At 49.6% G+C, this 25,783-nt stretch overlaps 1 protein-coding gene across 8 annotated transcripts in view; it reads right to left on the reverse strand.

Annotated features, from left to right (window-relative positions):
* Positions 1-16,611, reverse strand: part of MYH10 (myosin heavy chain 10) — a 118,511-nt gene extending 101,900 nt beyond the window's left edge. For 3 of the 8 annotated variants that reach the window (XM_082708192.1, XM_082708194.1, XM_082708189.1), the window contains exons 1-2: positions 16,208-16,433; positions 9,183-9,558 (exon numbers count right to left, since the gene is read on the reverse strand). In XM_082708192.1, the coding sequence (XP_082564318.1) occupies positions 9,183-9,527 (345 nt within the window). In that variant the 5' untranslated portion in view covers positions 9,528-9,558; positions 16,208-16,433. Of the gene's footprint in view, positions 1-9,182; positions 9,559-15,986; positions 16,101-16,207 lie in introns of those variants that run through there. The other 5 variants (XM_082708190.1, XM_082708195.1, XM_082708196.1 and 2 more) reach the window with 5 other exon arrangements.
* Between the last annotated feature and the right edge of the window lie 9,172 nt (positions 16,612-25,783).

Raw genomic sequence — 25,783 nt, forward strand, 5'->3', positions numbered from 1 at the left:
TTCCTTGGGGTAAGAAAGGCCAAAATTCTATAAAAAGAGCGATCGTCCCAAGCACATGTGAAACTGCCCCGTGCATGTGTGCGTGCGCCTGTAAGTGTGCAGAGTGGTGTGGACGCACACCCCAAAATAAGCCATGGAGCCGTCCAACATGGGGGCGCGGGCTCCGATGAGATGACGCATGTGGACAGTGCTCCCCACTGGTGGCCTGACCCCCGGAGGAACGGCACGCAAGGACACGGCTACCGCCAGGACAGGAGCAACGTTTGGATTACAGGAGACACAACGCCTAATTGCATAAGGTGAGCACGCCCGGACCTGGATGCAAACATACCAAACCAACCACGCTCCACATTTACGAGAAGGATGGACCATGTGACAGCGACCGAGTGTTTGACGATCCAGCATCATTCTTCCTGTCTTCCGCAGACGGTAGTTACAAACCCCAATGCTGTGGCAGGGAAGCAAGAGGCCGGGCAGAGTGATTAGCAGCGCACAAGGGCCAGGAGGAGGGTGGACACCCCCAGCTTTCCCCCCCAGCTCCCCCGGGCTGCTCATGGCTACACCCCGAGAGTCATGGGCGTCCCAGGAACACCGGGCCTCGCACAGCACAGAGCCCAGCAGGGGGGCTGCCAACCCCTGGCGGGCTCCCCATGCTTGGGTCCCCTTTGCCTGACTGCCTGCCCAGAGCGGAACTCTAGAACGGGCTTTGGGTCAGCAAGAGCGGCAAAATCACGGTCCCGGTTGGCAACCGACAGAGGACGCGACACTGATGACTATGACCACAGGCTACCCCCGCGTGCCCTGTGAGTCCATCTGTGCCGCCCTGTGTTATCATCTCGGATGTGTTCAGGTGAGTGAAAAATGGATCGAGAATTCTGCTGGAGAACTGGGAACCATTAAAAGAAAAACCATAAAGGAGGAGCTGTAAAAATAAGTAAGTAAATAAATAAATAAATAAAAAGCCTTAAAAAAAATCATAAAAAGAAAACACCAGATGAAAACTGCAACACAGGGGCGCCTGGGTGGCTCACTTGGTTAAAGCCTCTGCCTTCAGCTCAGGTCAGGATCCCAGGGTCCTGGGATCGAGTCCCACATCGGGCTCTCTGCTCAGCAGGGAGCCTGTTTCCCTTTCATTCTCTCTGCCTGCCTCTCTGCCTACTTGTGCTCTCTGTCTCTCAAATAAATAAATAAAAATCTTTAAAAAAAAAAAATACCAGAGACTCCATGAGGCACGATGAAAAGGTGACCCGAGAGCATCTGTGTCCGCGGAGGACAGAGGCAGGTGGCAGAAGCCGTCTCCGAAGACACAATGGCTCTGGATGTTCCAAACCTGACCAAAGGCATCGAGCCACAGGCAACAAGCCCAAGCTCCAAGCTGCATCTAGAGAAGAAAACTCAGCCCGAGCACATCCGAGCTGAACCTGCTGGCCCCGTGGCAGGGCACGCAACTCGTGGTCTCAGAGTTGTGGGATTGAGCCCCTGTCGGGCTCCGCGCTCAGCAGGGAGTCTGCTGATGATTCTCTTCCCCCAACCCTGCTCCTCCCTCCCTTCTCTCCGAAAATGAGAGAGACGGAAATGTATGTGAAGACACAGAGAGCGGCCGCAGCACACAGGCCAGGGGCTCAGAGCCAACCCTCAGCCTCGACAGGGGGCTACGATGTGTCTGGGCAGCGTCGAGGGAACAACGAAGAGAAGGATCAAAACACATCCCGGGGGTAGAGGAAAGAAGCTCCAACAGTAACAAGGTGGCTTCATCAGGACGGGGGGGGGTGGGGGGGGTGGGGAGGGCACAGAACTGGCCGGACCAGGAGGAAGCAGGAATCAGATGGTCCATCTCAGTCAAACTGTACATGTATATAAGCTGGATATTCTGATTAAAATGCTGATATTGGGGGCCCCTGGGTGACTCAGTGGGGTAAAGCCTCTGCCTTCAGCTCAGATCATGATCTCAGGGTCCTGGGATCGAGCCCCGAGTCGGGCTCTCTGCTCGGCGGGGAGCCTGCTTCCCCCTCTCTCTCTGCCTACTTGTGATCTCCGTCTGTCAAATAAATAAATAAATAAATAAATAAATAAATAAATAAAAATCTTTACCAAAAAAATTATTTAAAAAATCCTCAACAAAATATTAGCAAGCAGAAGGAATCTAGTAGTATATAAAGAGACTATCTGTTCCTTCTCAGGTCATTTAAATACTCAAAAACATATATAATTCACCACGATAACAAAATAGCCACACAAAAAAAGAAAATCACACTATCATCTCACTGGGTGCTGGAAAAACATTTGATAAATTAACATCAATCAGGATTTTTAAAAAGTTCACCCATTCAGGATAAAAACTAGGAACAGAAGGAAACTTCCCTTAATCTGATCAAGACTAAAAACAAAACAAAATGGAAACAACCATCATTCTTAATGGGGAAATGCTGAAGCTTTCTCTCTGGGATCTGGAAAGACACAAAGATGCCCATCCGTGATCACCACTTCTCCGAGGGTCCTACACAGCACAATAAAGCAAGGGAAAAAACGTGCCAGAACTGGAAAGGGAAACAGAAAACTGTCATTATCTGCAGACAACGTAAGTGTGTTCTCAGATAATCCAAAAGAATCTTCAGTTAAACTGATACAACCGATTAAGAGGTCTCGGTAAGATTTTGTTTGTAAAAAAACATGACAACGCCGGTTGGCTCAGTCGGAGGACCGAGTGACTCCTGATCTCAGGGTTGAGTCTGAGCCCTGTGTCGGGCAGACAGATTACTTAAAAATAACATCTTTAAAAAACAAAACATGAGGGGCGCCTGGGTGGCTCAGTGGTTAAGCCGCTCCCTTCGGCTCAGGTCATGATCTCAGGGTCCTGGGATCGAGTCCCGCATCGGGCTCTCTGCTCAGCAGGGAGCCTGCTTCCTCCTCTCTCTCTCTCTCTGCCTGCTTGTGATTTCTCTCTGTCAAATAAATAAATAAAATCTTTAAAAAAAAAAAAAAACAAAAAACAAAACATGACAACAGTATTTCTACATAATGGCACCAATCACGAGACAATGCTGGGCGCCTGGGCAGCTCAGCTGGTGAAGCCTCTGCCTCCGGCTCAGATCATGATCTCAGGGTCCTGGGATGGAGCCCCACATCGGGATCCCTGCTCAGTGAGGAGTCTGCTTCTCCCACTGCCCCTCCCCCGCACACGTGTGCGCTCTCTCTCAAATAAATAAAATCTTAAAAAATGAGAAAGAAGAAAAAGAAAACAATGCTGAAACCACCATTTAATAGCATCCAAAAAACCAAATACCCCAAAATAAATCTAACAAAAGATGTACTAGCCTCTACAGAGAAAACCAATCAAACACATTGTGAAAAATTAAGAATGAAGTCAGTGGGTATACGTGAACCAGAATGTCAAATATCTCAGTTCTCTCCCAAAATGATCTTCAGAATCAACAAAATCCCAAACAGAATCCCAGAAAGGGTGGGAGTGGGCAAGAAACTGACAAGCAGGTTCTAAGATTAATATCCAAACGCAAGGGTTTTGACAACTACAGTGAGAGCCTAAAGAATGCCAAAAACGAGCGCAGGCCACACTGGACAGCAGGACTTACCAGAAAGCTGGCATGACCGAGACTGTGGGATCTCAGCCAGAAGACGGACACATGGACCACATACAGAACTGTGGGCTGAGCGTGAACTTAGGAGCACACGACACATGCCGGGGAGAAAAGGGCTCTATCAGGAAATGGCACTGGGTCACCTGGACAGCCATCTGGGAGAAAGATGAATCTTGTCCCCATCTCTCCCGCTGCAGAGACTCCAAGTCCAACTCCAAGTGGAACCGGGGCTAACCCCAAGAAAGGCAGCATCACTTTCCCCTCTCAGACCAAGGGCAGGAGGAGAGTGAAGGCAGGACCTTTGCCTCCAGCCCGGCCAGGCCCCTCCGTCTGGGCGGTCAGGAGGCCCCAGGCCTTCTTAGGCGGAAGGCCTCCCCCCTACAGCCCCCCTCCCCCAGCCGAGGCAGCAGCTCAGGCCCATCTTGTCCCTGAAGATGGAGGTTGTAGCATGGGCCGGCCACCACCAGGCAAGGACCCCACCAGGCCCGGCCCGCACCTGTCTGCTGAACTCTGTCCACGTGTGGGTAAACTGCCCCCTGGTTGAGCTCTCACAACACCTGGTTCGAGGACCTTCTGTCTCCCGCTGGAATTCGATTACATCAGGCTTTATCCAGAAAAGCTGAATGCATGGGTTAGACAGACGTGTACCCCAGCACGCAGGATTTCCCTTCCTTATCTACAGACAGAAAGGTGTGCCTGTGTGCCCCAGGGACGAGCCCCGAACTGGGAAACACAGATGCCCAAAATGTGCTGAACGCACAAAGCGGGTCAAGAAGCTTGGTACCGTACGCTCTGACAAGGGGAATGAAATAACTCAACCTTTTTAATTTCAGGGCCCTGGAACCCTCTTAGAAATCAAAGACTTGGAAAACTTTTTGCTTTATATAACTATATATGTTGCCAAGTTTTTGCAATTGTGTATCTATTAATTTTAGAATAACAATACATGTTAACATAAATAACATTTCTCATGAAAAATAACGTTTTCTGAAATCAGAGCGAGAAGGGTGGTGGTGTTTCATGTTTTTGCTGGTCTTTTTTTATTATGGGGCTTCACAAAAATAGCTCCATTTTCCTATGTCTTCACATTCAATTTGTTGTGCTATGTTGTCTTGGTTGAAGCGTCTGAAGAAAATTAGCCTTACAAAGATACTTAGTTGGAAAAGGAAGGTGCAGTTTAACTGCCTTTTCACATGACTGTGGAGCTACGTCCTCGATGCTGCATCAAAACCCCAGAAGTGAGAATTGGTTCAAGATCTGAGGCAAGGTGGCGTCTGAAATCCTAACCATGAACTTGCATGCTGTTGACCTACATCAAAATCCAGTGGCTTACCCTGCCTGTGGAAAGACTCTTTTATCCCTGCATGACTTTGTAACAATGTACACATCATTTGGAAAACAGTGGCTCAGGGGCGCCTGGGTGGCTCAGTTCTTAAGCATCTTTGCCTCAGGTCATGATTCCAGGGTCCTGGGATCGAGCCCCATGTAGGGCTCCCTGCTCAGTGGGAAGCCTGCTTCTCCCACTCCCCCTGCTTGTGTTCGTTCCCTCTCTCGCTGTGTCTCTCTCTGTCAATAAATTTTTTAAAAAGATCTAAAAAACAAAACCATTGTCTCAATGACTTATACAAGTCTTCCTTTTTCTTTTTTTTTTTTTTTTTGATATTTCATTTATTTGACAGAGAGAGACACAGGGAGAGAGGGAACACAAGCAGAAGGAGTGGGAGAGGGAGAACCAGGCTTTCTGCTGAGCAAGACACCCGATGTGGGGCTTGACCCCAGGATACTGGGATCATGACTCAGGCCAAAGATAGATGCTAAACCAACTGAGCCACCCAGGGATTCCTAGGCAAGTCTTCCAAATGATGACATTTTACTATTTGACATTAAAAAAAAAATCAGTCATTAATATCACCATCTATCTCATCAGCAAGGGTTTCAAGTGATGACAAGCTGTCACATTCAGTGATAAAACAATTTCTCTAAATCCTAATTTTTTTTTAAGATTTTCCTTTATTTTTTTTTATTAGAGAGAGAGAGAGAGAGTGCATGGCAGGGAGGGAGGGACAAACAGACTCTTTGCCAAGCAGGGAGCCCAACGCGGGACTCCATCCCAGGACCCTAGAATCATGATCTGAAGGGAAGGCAGATACTTAACCAACTGAGCCACCCAGGTGCCCCTCACACAGTGTATTAAAAAAACGTGTACTCCAGGATTGACATTTAATAAAATCGATCATCTCTCCTGCTTTCTCAAGGTTGTTCTCACATGCAATGATTAAAATGACCATTAGTATAGTCCAGAGTCCCTGCCTCTTTTTGTGGTAAGATACATGCGGTTTCCCCATCATTACTCTTCTACCATCAGTTGCATCACCAACAGTGGAAAGAGCAAATCATGTCTTCAGATCATCATGAGAACAGTTGTGCCCTCACGGGCCCCCTGGAAGAGTCTTAGGGAAACCTTGAGGGTACACAGGCCACACCAGGAGAACTTCTGAATTATACCAAAGAAAAGCAGTAGACATGAAACTTAAAAATTTAATACTGAGTGAAAAGGAAGACACGAAAGCCATACACCATGAGACTCATTCCTGTAAAAGTTCATAAACAGGAAAAACTAAACTATATTGGTTAGGGGAGGCATACTTAGTTGAGAAAACACACCAGAGGATTTGAAGACACTTCTCAGTAATTAAGAGACCAAGCAGAGAAAAATTAGCGAGGAAGATCTAAACAGAATTTAAGAGCTTACCCTGATGGCCACAGTTGGAATCCCATAACCAACAATAACAGAATTAATGCTCTTTCCAGACACAGCGAACGCTCATCAAATGAGACGACACATTGCATTAAAGCCTCAACAAAAACAAGGAATGCTATTATGTGAACTACATTCTTTGACTGCAATGCAATTCATTTAAAAATCAGGAGCAAGGGGCACCCAGTGGCTCAGTTGGCTGAGTGCCTGATTCTTGGTTTTGGCTCAGGTCATGATCTCGGGATCCTGGGATCAAGTCCCATGTGAGGCTCCACACTCGGTGGGGAGTCTGCTTGTCCTTCTGTCTCTCCCTCTGCTCTCTCTCAGAAATAAATAAATAAAATCTTTAAAAATAAATAAATAATAAATAAAAATGAATAAATAAAATCTTTAAAAAATAAAAAAATAATAAATAATAAATTTAAATAAATAATAGTAAAATAAAAATCAGTAATAAGATAACTTAAAAAACCCACATTCAGAAATTTTTACACGATCCTTTTGAAGGGCTCATAGGTTAAAGAAGAAATCCCAACAGAAAACAGAAAATATTTAGAACCAAGTAATAAAAATGCCACGTATCCAAATGTGTGATGTGAGCTGAAATCGTTACTAGAGGAGACATTTACGCTTTTCATTAGGAAAGAGGATGAAAATTCATGACCTGAGAAGTTGGGAGGCCAGCGAGAATCCATCCAAAGAAAATACAAGGATTTAACGAAAGTTAAGCAAAGTAAGCTACATAAGTGAATGCATGTTAGAGCTCATCTCTAGAAAGGGGTCCAAAAGGACCCCCCAAGTTACTACGGGCTCTACATCACCGCACCTCTGCTGTTCCACTTGACCTGACTGGGGAGTCCCAACGCCCAGGTCACATCCCTCGCGATCATGGTTTCCTGCAGCCTCACTTTCTTACCAGGATTCTTTAAAGTCAAGTGCTTGAACGCCAGTCTCGGGTGGGAACCCCTTCTTCCACCCCCACTAACTGCACACACCACTGCTCCAAACTCCCGGCTCTGCTGGGACCTTAATGCTTCCAGAAGAACTCGGGTCGTCCTTCTGTAAAGAGTAAAGGGGGGGCATGCTTTGAAAAGTAACTCAGACATCATTTGGGGTTCCTGACTTCAGCTGGAAAAAAAAAAATCAAACTTAATAAAAGACATCTGCAAAGTCTTCGAATCATCTGGAGGAATGGCCACAGTGAACGGAAGTGTCTTTTCGTCGATTCCTTCTCTTTGGCCCACAGCCGCCTTCCCTTTTGTATTTCCCTTCTCTCTCCGCCTTGCAGGAAGCCACAAGGTCCAAAGTGGGGAGTCAACGGGGAAGGGGCTGGCAGAAAGAGCCCTGGCTCCCTTCCACACTGCAGATCCCCCCAACCCCGGTGCAGTCTCATTTCCAGCCCCAGGCAGCACCCAAAACTCATTCCCCCACCAAATCTGAGCCAGGAGCTCCTGATCAGAGGCATCGCACTCCCTCACTCCACAGGCGGGGCTGGGAGCAGTGCAGCACACACCTTGGGGCGTGGTCTCGGCCGGTCCCAAAGCTGCTTCCCTGTGCAGTCCTTACCAGTGGCTTCTCCTCCCCAGACCTCCTCCTTTCTCAAGCTGTCTTCCCAACCCTGCAGCCTTACTCCGCTGTGCCTGACCTCATGGAGGAAAAACAAAAACGAGAGGCCATGAGGCTTGACCATGCCTACTTTGGCAGAGGTTACGGAAGAACTACTCAGTTCTCAGAGCTTCCCCTGGCTAGCTGCCTCCTAGCAGAAAGATTCCGGCCCTAACATGATTCTTGAAGAACCCTTCGTGGGCCCATTCGTGGGTCATTCCCCTACTTACTCTATCCCATAGCCCAGCTTCCCTTCCTTATAGTGTGTATCCGGAAGCAGGGACCTGGCCTGTCCTATTTTCCACACCCTCCCCAGCACCTAGAACACAGGTGCTCAGGAAGAGTCTCTAACGATGCTAATTTCCATGGGAAAACTGGCCCAATTTGCAGAAGTTCTGAAGGGCCTCAAGCCCCAGCTGCACACCCTTCATAAACACCCAACCACTCTTCTCCAAATGCGGACCAGTACAAAGCCACCTCTTCTCTCGGCTTCTTTTCATTCTGCGTCTAAGTTCTTGATCGCCTCCTTTAAATCTCTGCACCTGCGTTTAAGAGCCCCTCAAACCCATTTTGTTGTTCTAGAGCTTCCCGCATCTGGCTGGCGTCTTTCCGCTCTCCCTCGTCCACCCCACCCCCAACCCTAGTAAGTTCAATAATTTCTTCCACACGGTCAGCGGCATTGTCCGTGACAACAACACGCGTGTCAACCACTAACCACAGGACAACCCAGTCTCAATCCCGCTCAGAACGGTTTCCTCTGAAAAACCTCAGCATCCCTGTTTCCCACTTCCCCACGCCGGGGAACGCCATACTCGCGCTCCTGGATGAACCCCTGGTGCTGGCTTCATGCCACACTCCTGGACACACGCATGCCACCTGCATCCTGTTTGTGCAACTCTCACCCCAGCCCCCGATCTTTCCGCCACACGCTGTCCCGGTCCTATCACGTCCCTGCGAACCCCTCCAACAGAAGTCTCCAACTACCACATTCATACGCTCAACTGAAGATCAGATCATGCACAGTTACATGTGACAATGTAAGGCAGGGCAAGACTCAGGTAAGCACGGGACAATCGGTCTCTTAACGCACACGGCAACACGGGGCAGAGCACCCAATGGGGTGGGTGCTCCTCGCTTTCGTTGACTCGGCCAGTCTGTGTCAGTTACACGAATTCCGTGTCAGTTACACTAATTCCCAAGCGCAACCAGAGGGGCGTACTCACATAGATCAGTCCCGAGTAGTAGCGGTCCTTCAGGTTGTGTAAGACAGAAGCCTCATTCAAGCACGTCAATTCTGCCATGTCCTCCACCTTGGAAAACTTGGGAGGGTTCATCTTCTGAATATCATCTTTGTTGACCATCGCCTTCTTCCCGTTCTCGGCCAGTTCCACCATAACCTCATCTCCCCGCTCTTCCTTGATACTCGCTGCCTCAAAACCATGGCGCTCGGACGGAATCCACACGAGCTTTTTAGCCGTCCAGTCAGCCTGGGTGGCAGGGTTGTAGATGACCGCCCTGTCCACAAAGAGGTACCTCTCTGGGTCTTCGAGTCCAGCTCTCTGGGCCATTGTAAACAGGAGGAGTCAACTACAATTGTCTCTAGGAGAAGAGGAGGAGGAGGACAAGGTTAGAGGTTCAAAAACATACCGTGATGCGCAGATTTTCACTCTTGGCAGAATTTTAAGAGAGAACCTTCCGTCGAGGAGCAGGGGTGATAGGCTCCTCCACCGCGTTAGCCGAGTGTCCCGGGGGCATTTCAGGGCTGACCACAAATCGTGCCCGTGGTCAGCTAGAGACCACGCCAGACGCGCCCTCAGTTACCGAGGGCTGAAAAACAAGCTGGGGGAAGGCAGAGCTCCAGAGGTACTTTCATCCTGTCTTGCACCCTAACCAAAATTAACCAGGGAGTTAAGAAGGCAAAGGGGATTGAGGACAAAGAAAACAAAGGTGCGAAGTAAAAGATCCAGGCATGGCCACGAGGATGGAGCTAGGAAATGCACAGCCAGGGAAGGAGAGCGAAGCCTCGGGTCTATGCCGGCCCCCCTTCTGCCTTCATTCAGGAGACTCAGAGCTCCTCGATACAAACACCCCCAACTCCATCCCCCGGGGGGCTTCTCTGGCGGTGCGAGTGGTCTCGATGCCATCAGATGATGCCACGGTGTGACCTGGCTTCCTGGGACAGCGATGCAAGCACGCTATGGGAGCTCTCCAGGCCTCACCCCTACCCTGCAGCTGCTCCCCCTCCCCAGTTCCCCTGCAGCGAGCCATCATTCATCAAGACTCCCTCCACTGCCCTGCTTTCTTGCTGCGTAACAGACTCCGGTGTGCCCACGCGTGCCCCTGCAGGCCGTGGGGCCCAGAAGCAAACACTGAGTGTTCCCGATAATGATCTGACCCAGGCAGAAGAAAGAAAACAACTAACCTCAGCCCCATTGAGAAACGCAGTTTCTGGGGTGTTCACAATGAATGCATCTCAAGACCTAACTGGTTTACTGAGCACTCCTTTGCCAACCGCCCGCTCGTCTGTGGCCCCAGACACGCTAGTCTCAGCTACCTCTGGTCCTGACCTTCTGGATCAAATGACGGCATTTTACAGTCATCACTCACCTTTCCGAGGTGACTCAGGACTCCTGCCTCACAATGTCTTTTTGGAATCTGATCCCATCATTAAACACTTTTGTGATCACCTTAAATTCCAGTGTAGTACAAATCTCAGAAGCCTGGTCTCCAGGACCTCATGCAAGGCCAGGCAAGAAGCCAATTGAGTAACTAGATTTGTTCTGTTCACATCTTCCCAGGTTTTGCCGCCAGCCCCCCCACCCAATGGATGATTCTTACTAGGCAAAAGACAGAAGGCTGCAAGGCTAATCATGGACTAGCCCAGGGGCGCCTGGCTGGCTCAGTCAGAAGGGCATGGACTCTTGATCTCGGGGTTGTGAGTTTGAGCCCCACGTGGGGTACTTAAAAATAAAATTTTAGGGGCACCTGGGTGGCTCAGTGGGTTAAAGCCTCTGCCTTCGGCTCAGGTCATGGTCCCAGGGTCCTGGGATCGAGCGAGCCCTGCATCAGGCTCTCTGCTCAGCAGGGAGCCTGCTTCCCCCCCTTTCTCTCTCTGTCTGCCTCTCTGCCTACTTGTGATCTCTGTCAGATAAATAAATAAAATCTTAAAAAATAATAATAAAATTTTATTTTATAAAATAAAAAATATTTTTAAAAGATTTATTTATTTGACAGACAGAGACACAGGGAGAGAGGGAACACAAGCATGGGGAGTGGGAGAGAGAGAAGCAGGCTCCCCGTTGAGCAGGGAGCCCAATGCGGGGCCTGATCCCAGGATCCTGGGATCATGACCTGAGCCGAAGGAGGACACTTAATGACTGAGCCCCCAAGGTATCCCCTAAAAATAAAATCTTAAAGAAAAATAAAGTAGTCCCAAAGTTATTATGAAGCTCTCAGCCCACAAACTTCAAGCTCCATAAAGTCCCTGAAATGGTATAAAAATGGACACTTTAGAAAGGATTTGCTATAATGTAATGTGTTATAAACATCCATGGTTTTGGTTCTCAGACACTGGTGTGGGCATGGGCGTCATGTAGGAGGCTTAGAGAAGCACGGATTGGAGCCCCTTCCCCAGAGTTTCCAATTCAGCAGGGTCTGAGGCAAAGCCTAGTAATTTGCATTCCTAACAAGTTTCCAGATGCAGCAGAGGAAGCTGGTCCTGGGACCACACTTTGAGAACCATCATTCCATGGTTTCTGGTTGCCATGGTGAGCCAATGTCATTAACAGGTATGCTGGGATAGGAAAAAAAGGGTTGAAAACCAATGTTCTAGACTAATTCCTAACCTGATTTATGGGCTGTGCTCAGGTTTTTTAAATGATGGACTTGAACAAAACAAACAACAACAACAAAAAAAAGAAACCCCCCCAAAATCACAAAAAGAGGTAACAATAAGACTTCTACAAATAAACAGGCTAACACATTTTCTAACTCAACTTTTATTTGCCTTTTTAGGCATTCGCTTGGGGAGGCGGAACTGGGAATTCAGAAAATATTCCCAGGGCACATGTACATTCTGGAAAATGGTTTCCAAAACCCATCATTACCTCTAGGGACTGGCTTTCGTAAGACTATTAACACACTTTCTGTCTTTCCAAACTTATACTTTGCAAAACTGCTCAGGAGAAGGGAGGCATGACTCTAAGGTGGGAATTGTCCTAGATAAATCTGGACACGGACAACAGGTCACACATTCCGCCTTTAAGATGGATGGCCTTCTAGAAGAGAAAATTTCCCGTGATCACAAAATACGGTAACAAGCTACTCTTGTCATTAACAGGTAGGAACTGTTTCTCTCACACGACACCTCGGAAGAGGTCTTGTTGCCAGCAGGCATGTGCACACACATTTCTTTAATTTTACATTGGGCATGTAATTATATGCTTAAATTTCGTGGATGGCTATAAATTAGAGCAGCTCAACAGGTCATTTCTGAGGCAGGCTTAAAAAAAAAAAAAGTAAATGATACATTTAAAAATTAGTTCACCAAATTGGTACATTTAAAATTTATCGGTATTTTTTTCTAGGTGAGGAAATTCGGTATTACAAGAGGAAATTCTTGTAATTTCAGGGAAAGAAACCAACAGGTCACAAAAAACGTAACTGCAAAATGCTCCCACCTTTGTTGGGGGGAGGAAGGGAGAATTACACATGCATGTGCTTTTTTTTTTTAAAGGAATAGATAAATAAATAAATAAAATTAAATAATATTTTTAAAAAGGAACAGATAGTCATTGGGTCTCCACTGGGTGGTGAGATTACAAATTACTTTTACTTTTTGCTTTTCCAGAGCTTTCTATGACTGATCAGACACTGAGAGGACAGCTTCCTGTTCCTGGCTACCTGGTGAGCATCTAGATGGCTCCTGGGTCCTCTTGGGATTGGGGGGACCTCCACCTCCTGACCAAATCTCACATGCATGGTCCCCACCCCCACAGTAAGCCTCAACTTCTCCACAACCAAACACCTACCCCCTCCTCCCATCCTGTCCCAAATGCCACCCTGAAAAGTTCTTTTCAGGTCTGGTCTGACAGAGTTCGGGATGCCCGTGAAGAGGTTTCCTTCACTTTAACTCTTCACCTGTGATCGCCTGATATGCGGTATTTTTTCCATGCCATTGTACATGTGGTACCTGAGCTTGATAATGCCAGTGTTTAACAGTGAGCCACTCCCAAATGCCTCGCTTTACAACATGGTGGGGGGGTGGGGGGGAATACCACGATTTTAAAAATAGCAAATAGTGTTCTGTACCATTAATTATGGGCAGGCACTATTCTAAGCAGTTTACCTTTACTTGGTCCTCCCAACAGCCCTGTGAGGCACGTACTATTAATATCTCTATTCTACAGATGAGGAACCCAAGGCAGAGAGAAAGCCCGTAGCCAGCCCAAGGTCATGGAGCTCACCAGCAGCAGAGCTGGGCTAACCCCAGAGTTCCCGCAGGAATGCAGCCTACAGCAATGGTAGGTGAGGCCGGGAGCAAATTTTGCAGGGCGTGGAGTGCTCCCCGATGCCTCTCCACTAAATAAAAATCCTATTGATTACGGTTCCAAGAATGGAGGCTTAGCACTGAACACACCAGCACCATCTGGCAAGGGTTTTACATTTAATAGAAAAAACACCTCTATATTGGAAGAAAGGGAGTAAGGAGCAAGGTCTTTGCTGCAGACGGAAAGATAATCTGAAGGTTTTTGGTGTCATCTGATTATAGCTAAGTCATTCACGAGTCAGGAAGGAGCCCCCTACAGAGCCAGAGCCCATCCCTTTCATTGGTTTTGGACACACCCTGGGGCTCTGTTCCTCACCCCACCACCATAGCCAATTTTTTTTACTTCCAGTGAAATGCCACCAGGGAAACTTCTCTGCTGCCTCCCAGCATCTACTATGGGTACAGAGAGGGGCAAACAACCCACTTTTGAGAATATCTTGTGTATAACTAGCCAAACGAAAATGATGGATCAATTACCCGCGACAGCACCGCCCTCTGTAACAGAGCAACTACACGGAATTGTCCCACTGGGTTTACCACCACCACTGCAGCCACTCAAGACGACAGGGACCAGCAAACCTATTCATCTACCCAAATTCATCTCAGCCAAAAGAGCACGCACACGCGCGCGCGCACACACACACACACACACACACACCCCAAACGCTAAAGGGCACCATCTCTCAGGGAACATCTGCAGGCTGGGTTAAAATATTTCCAAAATGCGGACGCAAGGCCAGGAATTTCAGTCCCTCCTATAGGATGAGAAAGGACACAACCCTGAAAGGACACAACTCTCTGAAGCACTGGGTCTCCCCCAACCCCCTGCAATGTGCCCTTCAGAATTCCGATCATCTGCTCTCCCAGTCTGTCTGTCTTCATTGTGATGATTTCCCTAAGGAGCCCAAATAAAAAGCCAGCCTCTGGGGTCACATCCCTTCGCTGTGGAACCTCAGGCTGCATATCGCACAATGACAGCATGTGCCGTCTCCAGATAAGGACAGGCAAGAACCAAATTTAAGATGCACGGAGTCAAGCGATGCATCAAATAAAATGGCCACTTTTCCAGAATCCGAGACATACAGGGAATACTTCAACGTCAAAAGCGCGGGACTACAAGAATACTCGGTCGGGGCAGACTGAGAAAGGAAATAAAACAATAAACAGATGAGTTTCCCAGACTGAGAGACTATGGAGAACGATGAAGCCCGACTCAAAGAATCCTCACTTCCAGCGTTTAAAAAAACACCGGAAAAAAAAAAAAAAAACCCAAACATAAAAAAAACACCCCAAACCCCAAAACCAAAATCTCGGCAAAGCCGAGGTATTACATTTAGTATATTACATTATTCAGCGAAAACAGCAGCCTTTGTTCGGTTGGCAGGCTGGATCTACCCCGCCTGCTCTCCCCTACCCCACCCCACCCCACCCCTTGCATCCACCGCAGTGGACTCGCAGGGAGCCGCAGAGGCCCGAAGACACAGATAACGGTCACAGGCGGAGGCCACGCCAGTCCAGCCTCACCCGCGGAGCCCAGACCCGCCGCTTCGCCAGCCTCCGTCCCCAGGCCCCGGCGCCCAGGCCGGCCAGGCTGGGGACCTCCCGGGTCCCTGGGCCGCACCCGCCCACCGCGGGCCCACAAAGCGCCCGCCAACGCCACGACTCCGCCGCTCCCACTTCGCCCCGACCCCATTCCAGTCCCATTTCACGGGATCAGGGTGTGACCCCAGCTGCAGAAGGCCAGCAAGGGAGTCCGCGGCGAGCCGTGCCCGGATCGCTTACACAATAAAGCGATCCCGAGGCGAGGGCTGACCCTCCCCCCAGCCCGGCCCGGCCGCCCTGCCGCAGCGCGCCCCCGCCACATTTCCCGCCTCGCCCCCCCACCCCGCCCGGGCCTCGCCAGGCGTCCGGCCCCGGCCCCTGGCGGCCCCCGGCCGCCCTCCCGCCCCCAGCTCCTCCGGAGCCCACCTTCAGCGCGCCGGCCGCGGCTCGGATCCGAGACCGCCGCGCGCTGCCGGGCGGTGCGGAGGAGCCCCTGCCCTCGGGTCCCCTCCACCCCACAGGGCGGGCAGCGCCGTCCGCCTTGCCAACCCTGAGAACCCCCAACCGCACCCGGGCTACCCGGCCGGCCTAACCCGTCCGAGAACCCACCCAGGGGCCGGCCCTTCCTGTCCGGCGCCCCCCACCCACACCCGGGTCGCGCTTCCCAGCCCGCCGCAGGGCTCCCTCCCCTCCCCGGAGCCCCGAGACCCCCACCAGGGCACTAGGCCTCCCCGTCCCCCGCGCCCGCACGGACCCGACACGCCGAGGGCCAGGTCCCTGCATGCCCACCCCCCCCCCAACCCCGATCTCCATCCCCAGCCCCCAGAGGTCGTCCCCCAGCACACCCAGGCCCTGATCCCTGCAGGGGTCTCAAGCTTCAGGACCCCATTCCCCGCCCCTCCAGAGCTCTCTCCACCCGCTGGGGTCGGTTACCTACCCCGCTTCCCTCCCCAGGGTCGGTCCCCGCATGAATCTCCCGCTCCGCAGCGCGAGCCCTTCACGCAGAGCCGCCCGGGCGTCCCCGTGCTCACGCTTCGGCTCCGCTCTGCCCTCCAGAGTCCCTCCCTCCTCCGCCCCAGCCCGGGACCCTTCCCTCCCCCGCCGCCGTCGCCCCGCCGGCGGCCGCGGCGCTCGAACCCGGGCGGCCGCACCTCTCACCTTCAGCCGAAGATGGTGGCGCCGGCGCACGTCCCCAGCCGCGACCACAGATCCGGCCCCTCAGTCCCAAACCCACCGCTGCCTCCGCCGGGCTCCTTTAGCACTGCCGCTCCGCGCCGCCCCACCCACTCCCACCCTCATTGGGCCAGCCCCACGCCCGTCACCGCCGCCCCCAGACCCACTGGTCCGTTTGCGCGCCCATCTCCAAGGAAGACGTTAGCAACCCGAGAGAAGCTACCTTCCCGAGGGCCGCTCCCTCCACCCACCTGGAAGGGCGCTCATTGGCTCCCGCTGCCCGCCCCGGCCGCCGGCGCCCCGACCTCATAGGCCGCCCCACGCGCCCGTCATGGACTCCGGGAGGTGCGGCCGGGCCGGCGGCGGGCGATTGGCCGGCGCCCGCGGAGATGGACAGCCGAGGCCGGCCGGGCGCCGGCGAGCCGGTGGGGCGGCCGCTGCGGACGCCGCGGGAGCCTCGCCGTGCGGCCGCTGCGGCAGGTGACCCGCGGCGGGAGCCCCGAGCCGCGCCCGGACGCGCCTGTGCCGGCGTCAGGCCGCCTCGCCGGCCCCTGTCCCCGCCGCAGCCGGCGTGTCCCGCAGCGGCACCGGCTGCCACCGCCGAGTCGCGGGCCCCCGGCGCTGCCTGCAGGGGCGGGGCCGGAGCGCGGTCCAGAGGCCTTACGTCACCCCCGGAGCCGCGGGGGGCGGGGGCCGCGGCTCTGCGGCTCACCTGCAGTGGGGGGGGCGGGGGCGGGGCTCGTGGCGGCTCTGGCCATGCGCGCGGGCTCTGCAGGGGCCCGGGCCGCGCTCCGGCCCCGGGGTGACGGTGCCTGGGCCGCGTAGTGCGGGACGCCTTGCTCCGCTGCGGCAGTTTCGGGGTTTGCGAGGGGCGGGGCCTCCCTCCCCAGGCTGCGGGCTGCGGCGGGATTCCAGACGAGGGGCGAGCGGCCTAGGACAGGAGACGTGGGGGAAAGGACTTCGCTCACCTCATTCATTCGTTCCTTCTTTCATTCATTCGTTCATTCACCACGCGGAGCTCCCTACGCGGGAGGGGCCTATGAGGAGATTTTGCCGAGCTGTCCTCACCCCTGGGGCCTATGAGCCCCTCGGAGGCCTTAGAAAATGTTTGAGAACTGGGGGGGGAGGGGGGGTGGCTGGAGGGGGGCGGGTCAGGCTCCAAAATAAGGAAACTGGAAAAATAAATTGAAGTCAATGAATAGTTGATGAAATATCCGCAGAAACGAGTCAGCTGCAACAGGGCTCTTATATAATGACATATACATATAATAGTGTAAGTCACGAGATCAAAATGAATTATAAAACCTGCACATCATCAAAAACGTCTTCAAAAAATTTTACAGCAAAATGCAGTTATTTAATGTGGGAAATGGGTGCATTTTAATGCGTGTGATATGATACATGGAAACTTCCAGTCTGGTAAAAAGTGAATAAGGAAAAAAAAAAATCAGGAAATGATAAGAAGGGTTGGTGGAATTCAGAGAAGGCTCCAAGAGGCAGCTGAGTGCAGAGTCTTTCCTGGGGAAGTCGGAGTCAGGTCCTGTGTCTGTGCTTTGTCCTAGTAGAGTGACTCTCGTCCCCCACCCCCACCCCCACCAGCATGCTGTGGGGTAAACTGCCCCTTGTCCAGGCGTCTTGTGACTTGGCCCCATGAATTGGACTGCCCTTAATGCTGTGTGCGCATGGAGTATGAGTGAACTGTACAAAGTATCAGAGTGATATTCCTCTTCTGAATCTTTTAGTGTGTTCAGAGAGGACGAAAGACTCCGTCTGTAACCTGTCTCAGCTTGTCGGCCACTGGACATTTCCCCATGCAGTGTTCCAGGCCAAGACCATCCATACACACACACACACAACCCTGTGAGCCACCAACTCCAGGGGTGCTCACAATTTGAAAACAAATCCTGGATCATCAGAGAGGGCAGGAAACTCACCAGAATGAAACATCACAAAGATGTTAGTCTTAATGAGAAACCAGTCATAAAAAGAATGTCCGCGAATGTATGTCTAGTCCTGGTGACACTCCCAACACTTGGGCCCAATGTTTTTAACAGTCTGATGGATGAAAGGGAAATTGCAAAGCAGCGAACCTCATATCTCTTTTCTTCCCATTTCCACTTCATCCCGTCACCCAAACTTACCCTCTCCTCAACTTCCCTTTGTCTGTTAATGAAACTAGCCTTGAAACCCTGATTCCTTTGTCTCCAGTGGCTCCAGTATCCTGTCCCTCTCAACCCCCATAATCCAGTCAGCCAGGATCCTCTGTATCTCACCCCACAGACACTTATTCCAGAATGTGCTGCTATTTGGATGAGGAAGACACAGGATTTTTTTAACCAGGTAAACTTGGCTTTGAATTCATCTCTGCCATTACTAGATGTTGAAACTTAGACCAGTTCCTTACTGTCATCTTTAAAAAGGGGATAGGGGCGCCTGGGTGGCTCAGTCATTAAGGGTCTGCCCCCGCATCTGGTTCCCTGCTCAGCGGGAAGCCTGCTTCTCCCTCTCCCACTCCCTCCTGCCTGTGTTCCCTCTCTCACAGTGTCTCTTTCTGTCAAATAAATAAGTTCTTAAAAAAAAATTAAAAAAAAATAAAAAAGGGGATAGGAATAGAGACTTCAAAGACTCATTCAAATGGATATTAACAGGACAATGTAGTGAGAGGGATGGGGGAAAGGCATCACGAAATGCAATAGGTTGAAACTTGTTTCTTAGTCTACAAGTTCATATACAAGCGAGAGAGGTCTTTCTCCATAGTAATTTTTCCTGGCAGTCTAGGCTGCTTTGCCCCCAAAAGAGAAAGTTCATAGACCATTGTTTTGCACAGTCTAGGTCATAAGTCCAAACTTTTTCCCTCTGGGTGGTTCCAGCCCGTGAACCTGTTTTGTTCTAAACTGTTTTGTTCCATCTGCACAGGGCTGATATGAAGCATTTTTTTTATTTGAATGAATTCCAAAATTTGCAAATCAAGAACTATCCAACACCATTAGCCGTCAGGGAAACACAAACCAGAATCATAAGAAGATACCACTTCCCACCCACCAGAATGACTAGAATCAAAAAGACAGACAATACCAAATGTTGGTGAAGACACAGAGACATGGGAATGCTCAGTCGTTTCTGGGGGGAATAGAAAATCGTGCAGGCACTTGAGAAATCATTTGCCACTTAAAAATAAAAGCTTCTGTTTATTTATTTGACAGAGACACAGCGAGAGAGGGTACACAAGCAGGGGGAGTGGGAGAGGAAGAAGCAGGCTTCCCGCTGAGCAGGGAGCCCAGTGCTCTGTGGGGCTCGATTCCAGGACCCTGGGATTATGATCTGAGCAAAAGGTAGACGCTTAATGACCAAACCCACCCAGGCACCCCCACTTGCCACTTTCTTAAAAAGTTAACTATAGGGGCACCTGGGTGGCTCAGTCAGTTAAGTGTCAGACTCTTGATTTGGGCTCAGATCTTGATGTCCTCCTCGTGAGTCCAAGCCCCAAGCTTGACTCTGCCCTGGGCATGGAACCTACCTAGAAAAATAAAAGGAACACAATCTTGTGCGTGAACCTTGAAAACATTACCCTCAGACACAGACACCACATTTGTAGGATCCCATTTATATGAAATATCTGAAAAGAACTAAACTTGGGAAATAGCATCACAGTAGTTGCCTGGGGTGAGGGCCAGGGTGGGGAAAGGAGGAACAGCACGGGGATTAGCAGGAAATAGACAGGAGGGTTCCTACTGAGATGATGAAAATGTTCTAAAATTGACTCATCATGATGGTTGCCCAACTCGGTAAGCTTACTAAAAAAAAAAAAAAAAACAAGCCACTGAATTTTATACTGTGAGTGACATGATTTGCAAAATAAACCTTACTAAAGTGCTTTTTTAAAAAATGGGGGGAAAAGAGCTGTCACATAAAAATCCACATTTCCGGTTTCCCCTGAAAAATCGGAAGATCGGGAAATTCGAGGACAATTGGTGCAATTGGACAATTGGACAATTGGTGGTGCCTGAGCTGCAGCTCATTCTTAGACAAAGCACGTGGCCCCAGCGCTCCTCAGCCACCATGAACCCCGTGGTGCCTCAGAGCTGACCTGCTTTACTCAGTGACATTCTTTGCCTGATCTTTTTAAGTATCGATAAGAGGTTTTCAGTCCTTGTTATTCCTGTTGAGGAATTTCAGGCCAGATCACTCCAGAGAGATAGAAGAGTGGTATTTTTGAGTTGAAAAGCCGTTTCCCTGGGGGCACTGGCCGGCTGGGTGGGTGGAGCACTCAACTCTTGGTCTCAGGGTCCTGAGTTCGAGCCCCACGTTAGGCGTGGAGCCTACCGAAAGGAAAAAGAAAAGAAAAGAAAAAGAAATGTTTTCCTGATGATGGTGAAGAAGTCAGAGGGTTAAATTTGAGTGTCCACAAGAGTTACTGATAGGGGTCCCTTTTCAACATGATTCCTTGGCCGGGAGTATCTTGGGCACAAACTATTGTAAAGACCACGACACAGCTTTCCTGGGGAATAATGCCGGATGGACCCGAGGGTTCAGTGCTCACCTGTGGACATCTTCAATCAGCACGAGTAATGGGAAAACCATTGCAGAGACTCGCATGAGCTGAGAAAGAAAGAAACCTTCTAGAATTTTCTTGGGCCTCTTACACTCTGGAATTCTGAGGGGAAAGAAAAAAACCAAACGAGCCTGAAATTTCCTCATGTAAGACTTCTGTCGAATCATGCAGGATAAGGCTAAGTCAGATCTAATGTGGTTTAGAAAAATGAAAGCATGAGAGTTCCTGCATCCTAATGTCTTAGGGCAAGTGACATCTGTGGCAAATGCTTTTTTTTTGGCAAATGCCTATCGAGTGTCTTTTGTGTCTAGGGATGGTGCCAGGTACCAAGGAAATGACTATGTCAACATAGGCACAGTCCCTACCCCTAAGGAGCATACAGTCTAGCAGGAAATATGAGCAAATAGGCAGATAATTTTAATTACAGATAACTATATAATTATAGAGCAGGGGCTTTTATTCTGGAGTCCATGGAAACCTAAAGAATTTAATTCTATAAAACTTTGAATCATATGCAAAGTTTGCTGCACGCTTTTGTCTTTTCTTTTTTTCTGGGGAGATCTACAGATCTTCGCAGATTCTCAGACAAGCCTCTGGTCCAAAGAGTTTTGTGGGGATGCAACATGGTATGATAAGTACTATACTATGGGAAATACAGCAAAATCCAGGGACTCCTAAGAGGGATACTTAACTCAGAATGGTGGCAGGGTGGGGATGGGGAAAGTTCCAGAAAATCTCCCTAGAGAAATTTTTTCTTTTGAAAATATAATCTGAATATGACGTGAGCCAGACAGACAGAGGAGGAAAATTCTTTCAGAGAAAACAGCAGGGGACGACGGTAGAGTTTTAATTTGAAAAGTAACAGGACCCATGACCGGGTCTGTGTTTTGGAAGGATCACTCTGGTTACAGTGTGGAGGTTAGATTGAACCAGGGTACGAGGCCGCTGCGCCAAGGCTGAGAGATGCTGGTGACCTGGTCCCAGCAGGCTAGAAAGATGTGGTGGGTTGTGGGGATTGGTGGTGCCAGGATTAAGGTGGTGCCAGGTGGTGCTTGGATTTTAAATGCCAAGCCAATGCATGAGTGGATCACAGTGCCTTGTACAATGCTTGATGCATCATAAATGGATTGATTTCCTTCCTCTTTCGTGTCCTGAACTAAAAACCCTCCCTCACTGAATCCTGCACACACATTTTTATGGAAAGACCTATCTAAAACTCCTTATACAGTTTTGCCTTTGTCCCTGTACCCTCCACCAAGAACAGTGCTGTCCCATCAAAATGAAGGTGAGCCAGCCACGTATACCACATACATCAGCTTAAACTTTCTAGGAGCTGTATTCCAAAACTAATGTGAAATAACTGAAGTTGATTAATTTTTTAAAAGTAGGCTCCATGCCCAACATGGGGCTTGAACTCATGACCCTGAAATCAAGAGTCTCATGGTCTACCGACTGAGCCAGCCAGGCGCCCCTGGAATTAAGTTTAATCGTGTATTAACTCACCATGGAGAGAATATTACATCTCCACATGTAGTCAATTAAAAATCATTACCAGGATGTTATACATTCTTTTCCTTGTGCTGAGAGTTAAAATCCAATGAGTGTTTTAGACCTACAGCATATTTTATTCCCGACCTGCCACACTTTAAATGCTCAAGAGTTGTGGCGTCTGGGTGGCTCAGTAGGTTAAGTGTCTGACTTCGGCTCAGTTCACCCTGATCTTGGGGTCCTGGGATAGGGCCCCACATGGGGCTCCACGTTCGGTGGCACATCTGCATGCCCTTCCCACCCCTCCCCCAGCTCATGCTCTCTCTGTCTCTTATTCAAATAAATAAATAAAATTTAAAAAAATAAAATGCTCAAGAGTGACCTGTGGCTAGCGGTAACCATAGAAGACAGAGCACAGTGCTAGATGGTAAACTCCTTACAGACAAGGCCAGTGTGTTCAGCTGGTGTCCCCAGGAACTAGCTCAGGGCTTGATACAGAGTCAATGTCCAGGAACTGCTTGTTGGACAGAAGGATGGATGGATGCATGCATGGATGCATGGATGGAGGCATGGATGGAAAGATAGATGGATGGATGGATGGATAGGTAGATATATGTATGTATGGATGGATATATGGATGGATGGATGGATGTAAGGATGGATGGATGGATGGACAGATGGACAGATGGACAGATGGGTGGATGGATAGATGGATGGATGGATGGATGGATGCATGTATGGAGGCATGGATGGAAAAATGGATAGATGGATGGATGGATGGATGGATGGATGGAAAGATGGGTGATGGATGGATGCATGCATGCATGGATGCATGTATGGAGGCATGGATGGAAAGATAGATGGATGGATGGATGGATAGGTAGATATATGTATGTATGGATGGATATATGGATGGATGGATGTAAGGATGGATGGATGGATGGACAGATGGACAGATGGGTGGATGGATAGATGGATGGACAGATGGATGCATGTATGGAGGCATGGATGGAAAGATGGATGGATGGAAGGATGGATGGACGGATGGATGGAAAGATGGATGGATGGATGGATGGATGGATGGATGGATGGAAGGATGGAAGGATGGATGGATGGACAGGTTGGATGGGTGGATGGATGGATGGAAGGACAGATCCGTGGATGAGGACATCCTTTCCAGCTTCCCAGATGTCACTTCAGCTGAGTCAGAGAAGGTGGGCAGGATCGTAGCAGTTGGGAATGGTGGGCTGCCAGAGCCAGAAAGCAAGGGGCCAAAGCACAGGTGAGGAAAACCAGTACCGGGAAACAGTGGGAAGTAACAACATTTGACTAAAGTATGGGCAGCACGTACTTTTTATCAGAAAAGAAGGTGGGAGGTGATCTTGGAGTTTGCTGAAAGATGACAGCCAAGCCTACACATCTGGAGATTCTCAAGCTGTTTTGTTTGTTTTTTTTTTTTAAATCAAAGGCATATTTTGTTTAACATATCCTGTCTGGGGGCTCCTGAGTGGCACAGTCGGTTAATTGTCTGATTCTTGGTTTCAGCTCAGGTTCTGATCTCAGGTCGTGAGATGGAGCCCAGCATGGGGTCTGCCTGGCATTCTCTCTCCCTCTCCCTCTGCCCCTCCCACTCATGCTCGCTCCCTCTCTCTCTTTCTTCGCTAAAATAATAAATAAATAAATCTTTCTTTATAGATTAAAAAAATAAAATAAGGGCAGCTCGGTTGGTGAAGCATCTGCCTTCGGTTCTGGTTATGATCTCAGGGTCCTGGAATCGAGTCCTGAATCAGGCTCCCTGCTCAGCAGGGAGTCTGTTTCTCCCTCTGCCTGCAGCTCCCCCTGCTTATGCTCTCTCTCCAACAAATAAATAAATAAAATCTTTAAAAAATATATATCCCTCTGATACAAGGAAGATCCTTAATCTCTCTGAGCCTTAATTTACTTGTACGCAAAACAAGAACACCACCACCCACTTCACAGGGTTGCAGGAGGGTTAAACACAACATGTGGCCCATGTGAAGCTTTCAGCACCAATTAGCAGACAGAAATACTGCTCCTTACTATTACAAGCACAGTCGTCATCAGTATCATTCCCTTCCTAAAGGAGTTATACACAGCCTTTCCCCAGGAGTTGATGGCGTTCCTCCATGGCTCTCCACAGACGTATGTCAAAAAAAGATACATGAGGGAGCCACCTGGGAGGCTCAGTTGGTTACATGTCCGACTCTTGATTTCAGCTCAGGGCATGATCTCAGGGTCGTGAGATTGAGCCCTGTGTTGGGCTCCACGCTTATCAGGGAGTCTGTGAAAGATTCTCTCTCTCTCTCTCTCTCTCTCTCTCTCTCTCACCTCCTCCCTCCCACTCTGCTTGCACACTCTCTTGGGGGGAAAAAGATATATGATGAATACACAACCAGCAGAGAAAGAAAACCATCTAAAGCTATTAAAGTTCTTACAAAAGGTAAATGAGGAATGTAAGATAGACAAACATGCTAACTAGAAGTAGTATGCAGACCCGGACCACACAGACAGCTGCTACACAAAGGCCCACTTTGACAGACCTACAGACTTAAGAGCTACACACTTAAGAGCATTTGCTCTGGGGACGCCTGGGTGGCTCAGTTGGTTAAGCAGCTGCCTTCGGCTCAGGTCATGATCCCAGCGTCCTGGGATCGAGTCCCACATCGGGCTCCTTGCTCCGCAGGGAGCCTGCTTCTCCCTGACTCTGCCTTCCACTGTCTGCCTGTGCTCGCTCTCGCTCTCTCTGACAAATAAATAAATTAAAAAAAAAAAAAAGAGCATTTGCTCTGTATATTTCAACAAGAGAAACACGAAGGGGTAAATGATAACTCCAACGTTCACAATGCACCTTGATGATGCATGGGGCCTTTCACAGCGAGTAGTGTGACACAGTGGGAGACTGTCTGGACTCAGCCATCAGTTGAGTTGACTCTACCCTTCACAACGACGTGACCTTGGCCAAGAGACACGGCCTCTCAAGGCCTCAGCTTTCGCCTGTAAAATTGGGAGGATGATAGTATGGAACCCACAGGATTGTAGACAATGTTTGCAAAGTCTTGGCTGAGCATTGACTACTAGAAAGTCTTCTCAATAGAAGCTAGCTATTTGGGGTGCCTGGGTGGCTCAGTCAGTTAATCGTCTGCCTTCGGCTCAGGTCATAATCTTGGGGTCCTGGGATCGAGCAGGGATTCTGCTGCTCCCTCCTGCTCCTGCTCTCCCTCTCAAATAAATAAATAATCTTGAAAAAAAATCTAGCTATCTTGCACTGCTCAAACTGGGATCTGATCAAGTCTCTGGGCCCAACCGTCAATTTACAGAAAACACAGGGGACAGAAGAACACGTTAAACCACACCAGAAGAATGCAGTCAGCAAAACCCAGACTGTGGGCAACACCACAGGACAACCCAGCTGGTTTCCTTCAGCAAATAAACTGCAAAGAAAGAAAATACTCAACAACAAAAAAATGAGGCTTTGCTGTAGATTAAAAGAGATCTAAAGG

Source organism: Mustela nivalis, assembly GCF_964662115.1.
Source record: "Mustela nivalis genome assembly, chromosome: 17".
Classification (NCBI taxonomy): Eukaryota; Metazoa; Chordata; class Mammalia; order Carnivora; family Mustelidae; genus Mustela; species Mustela nivalis.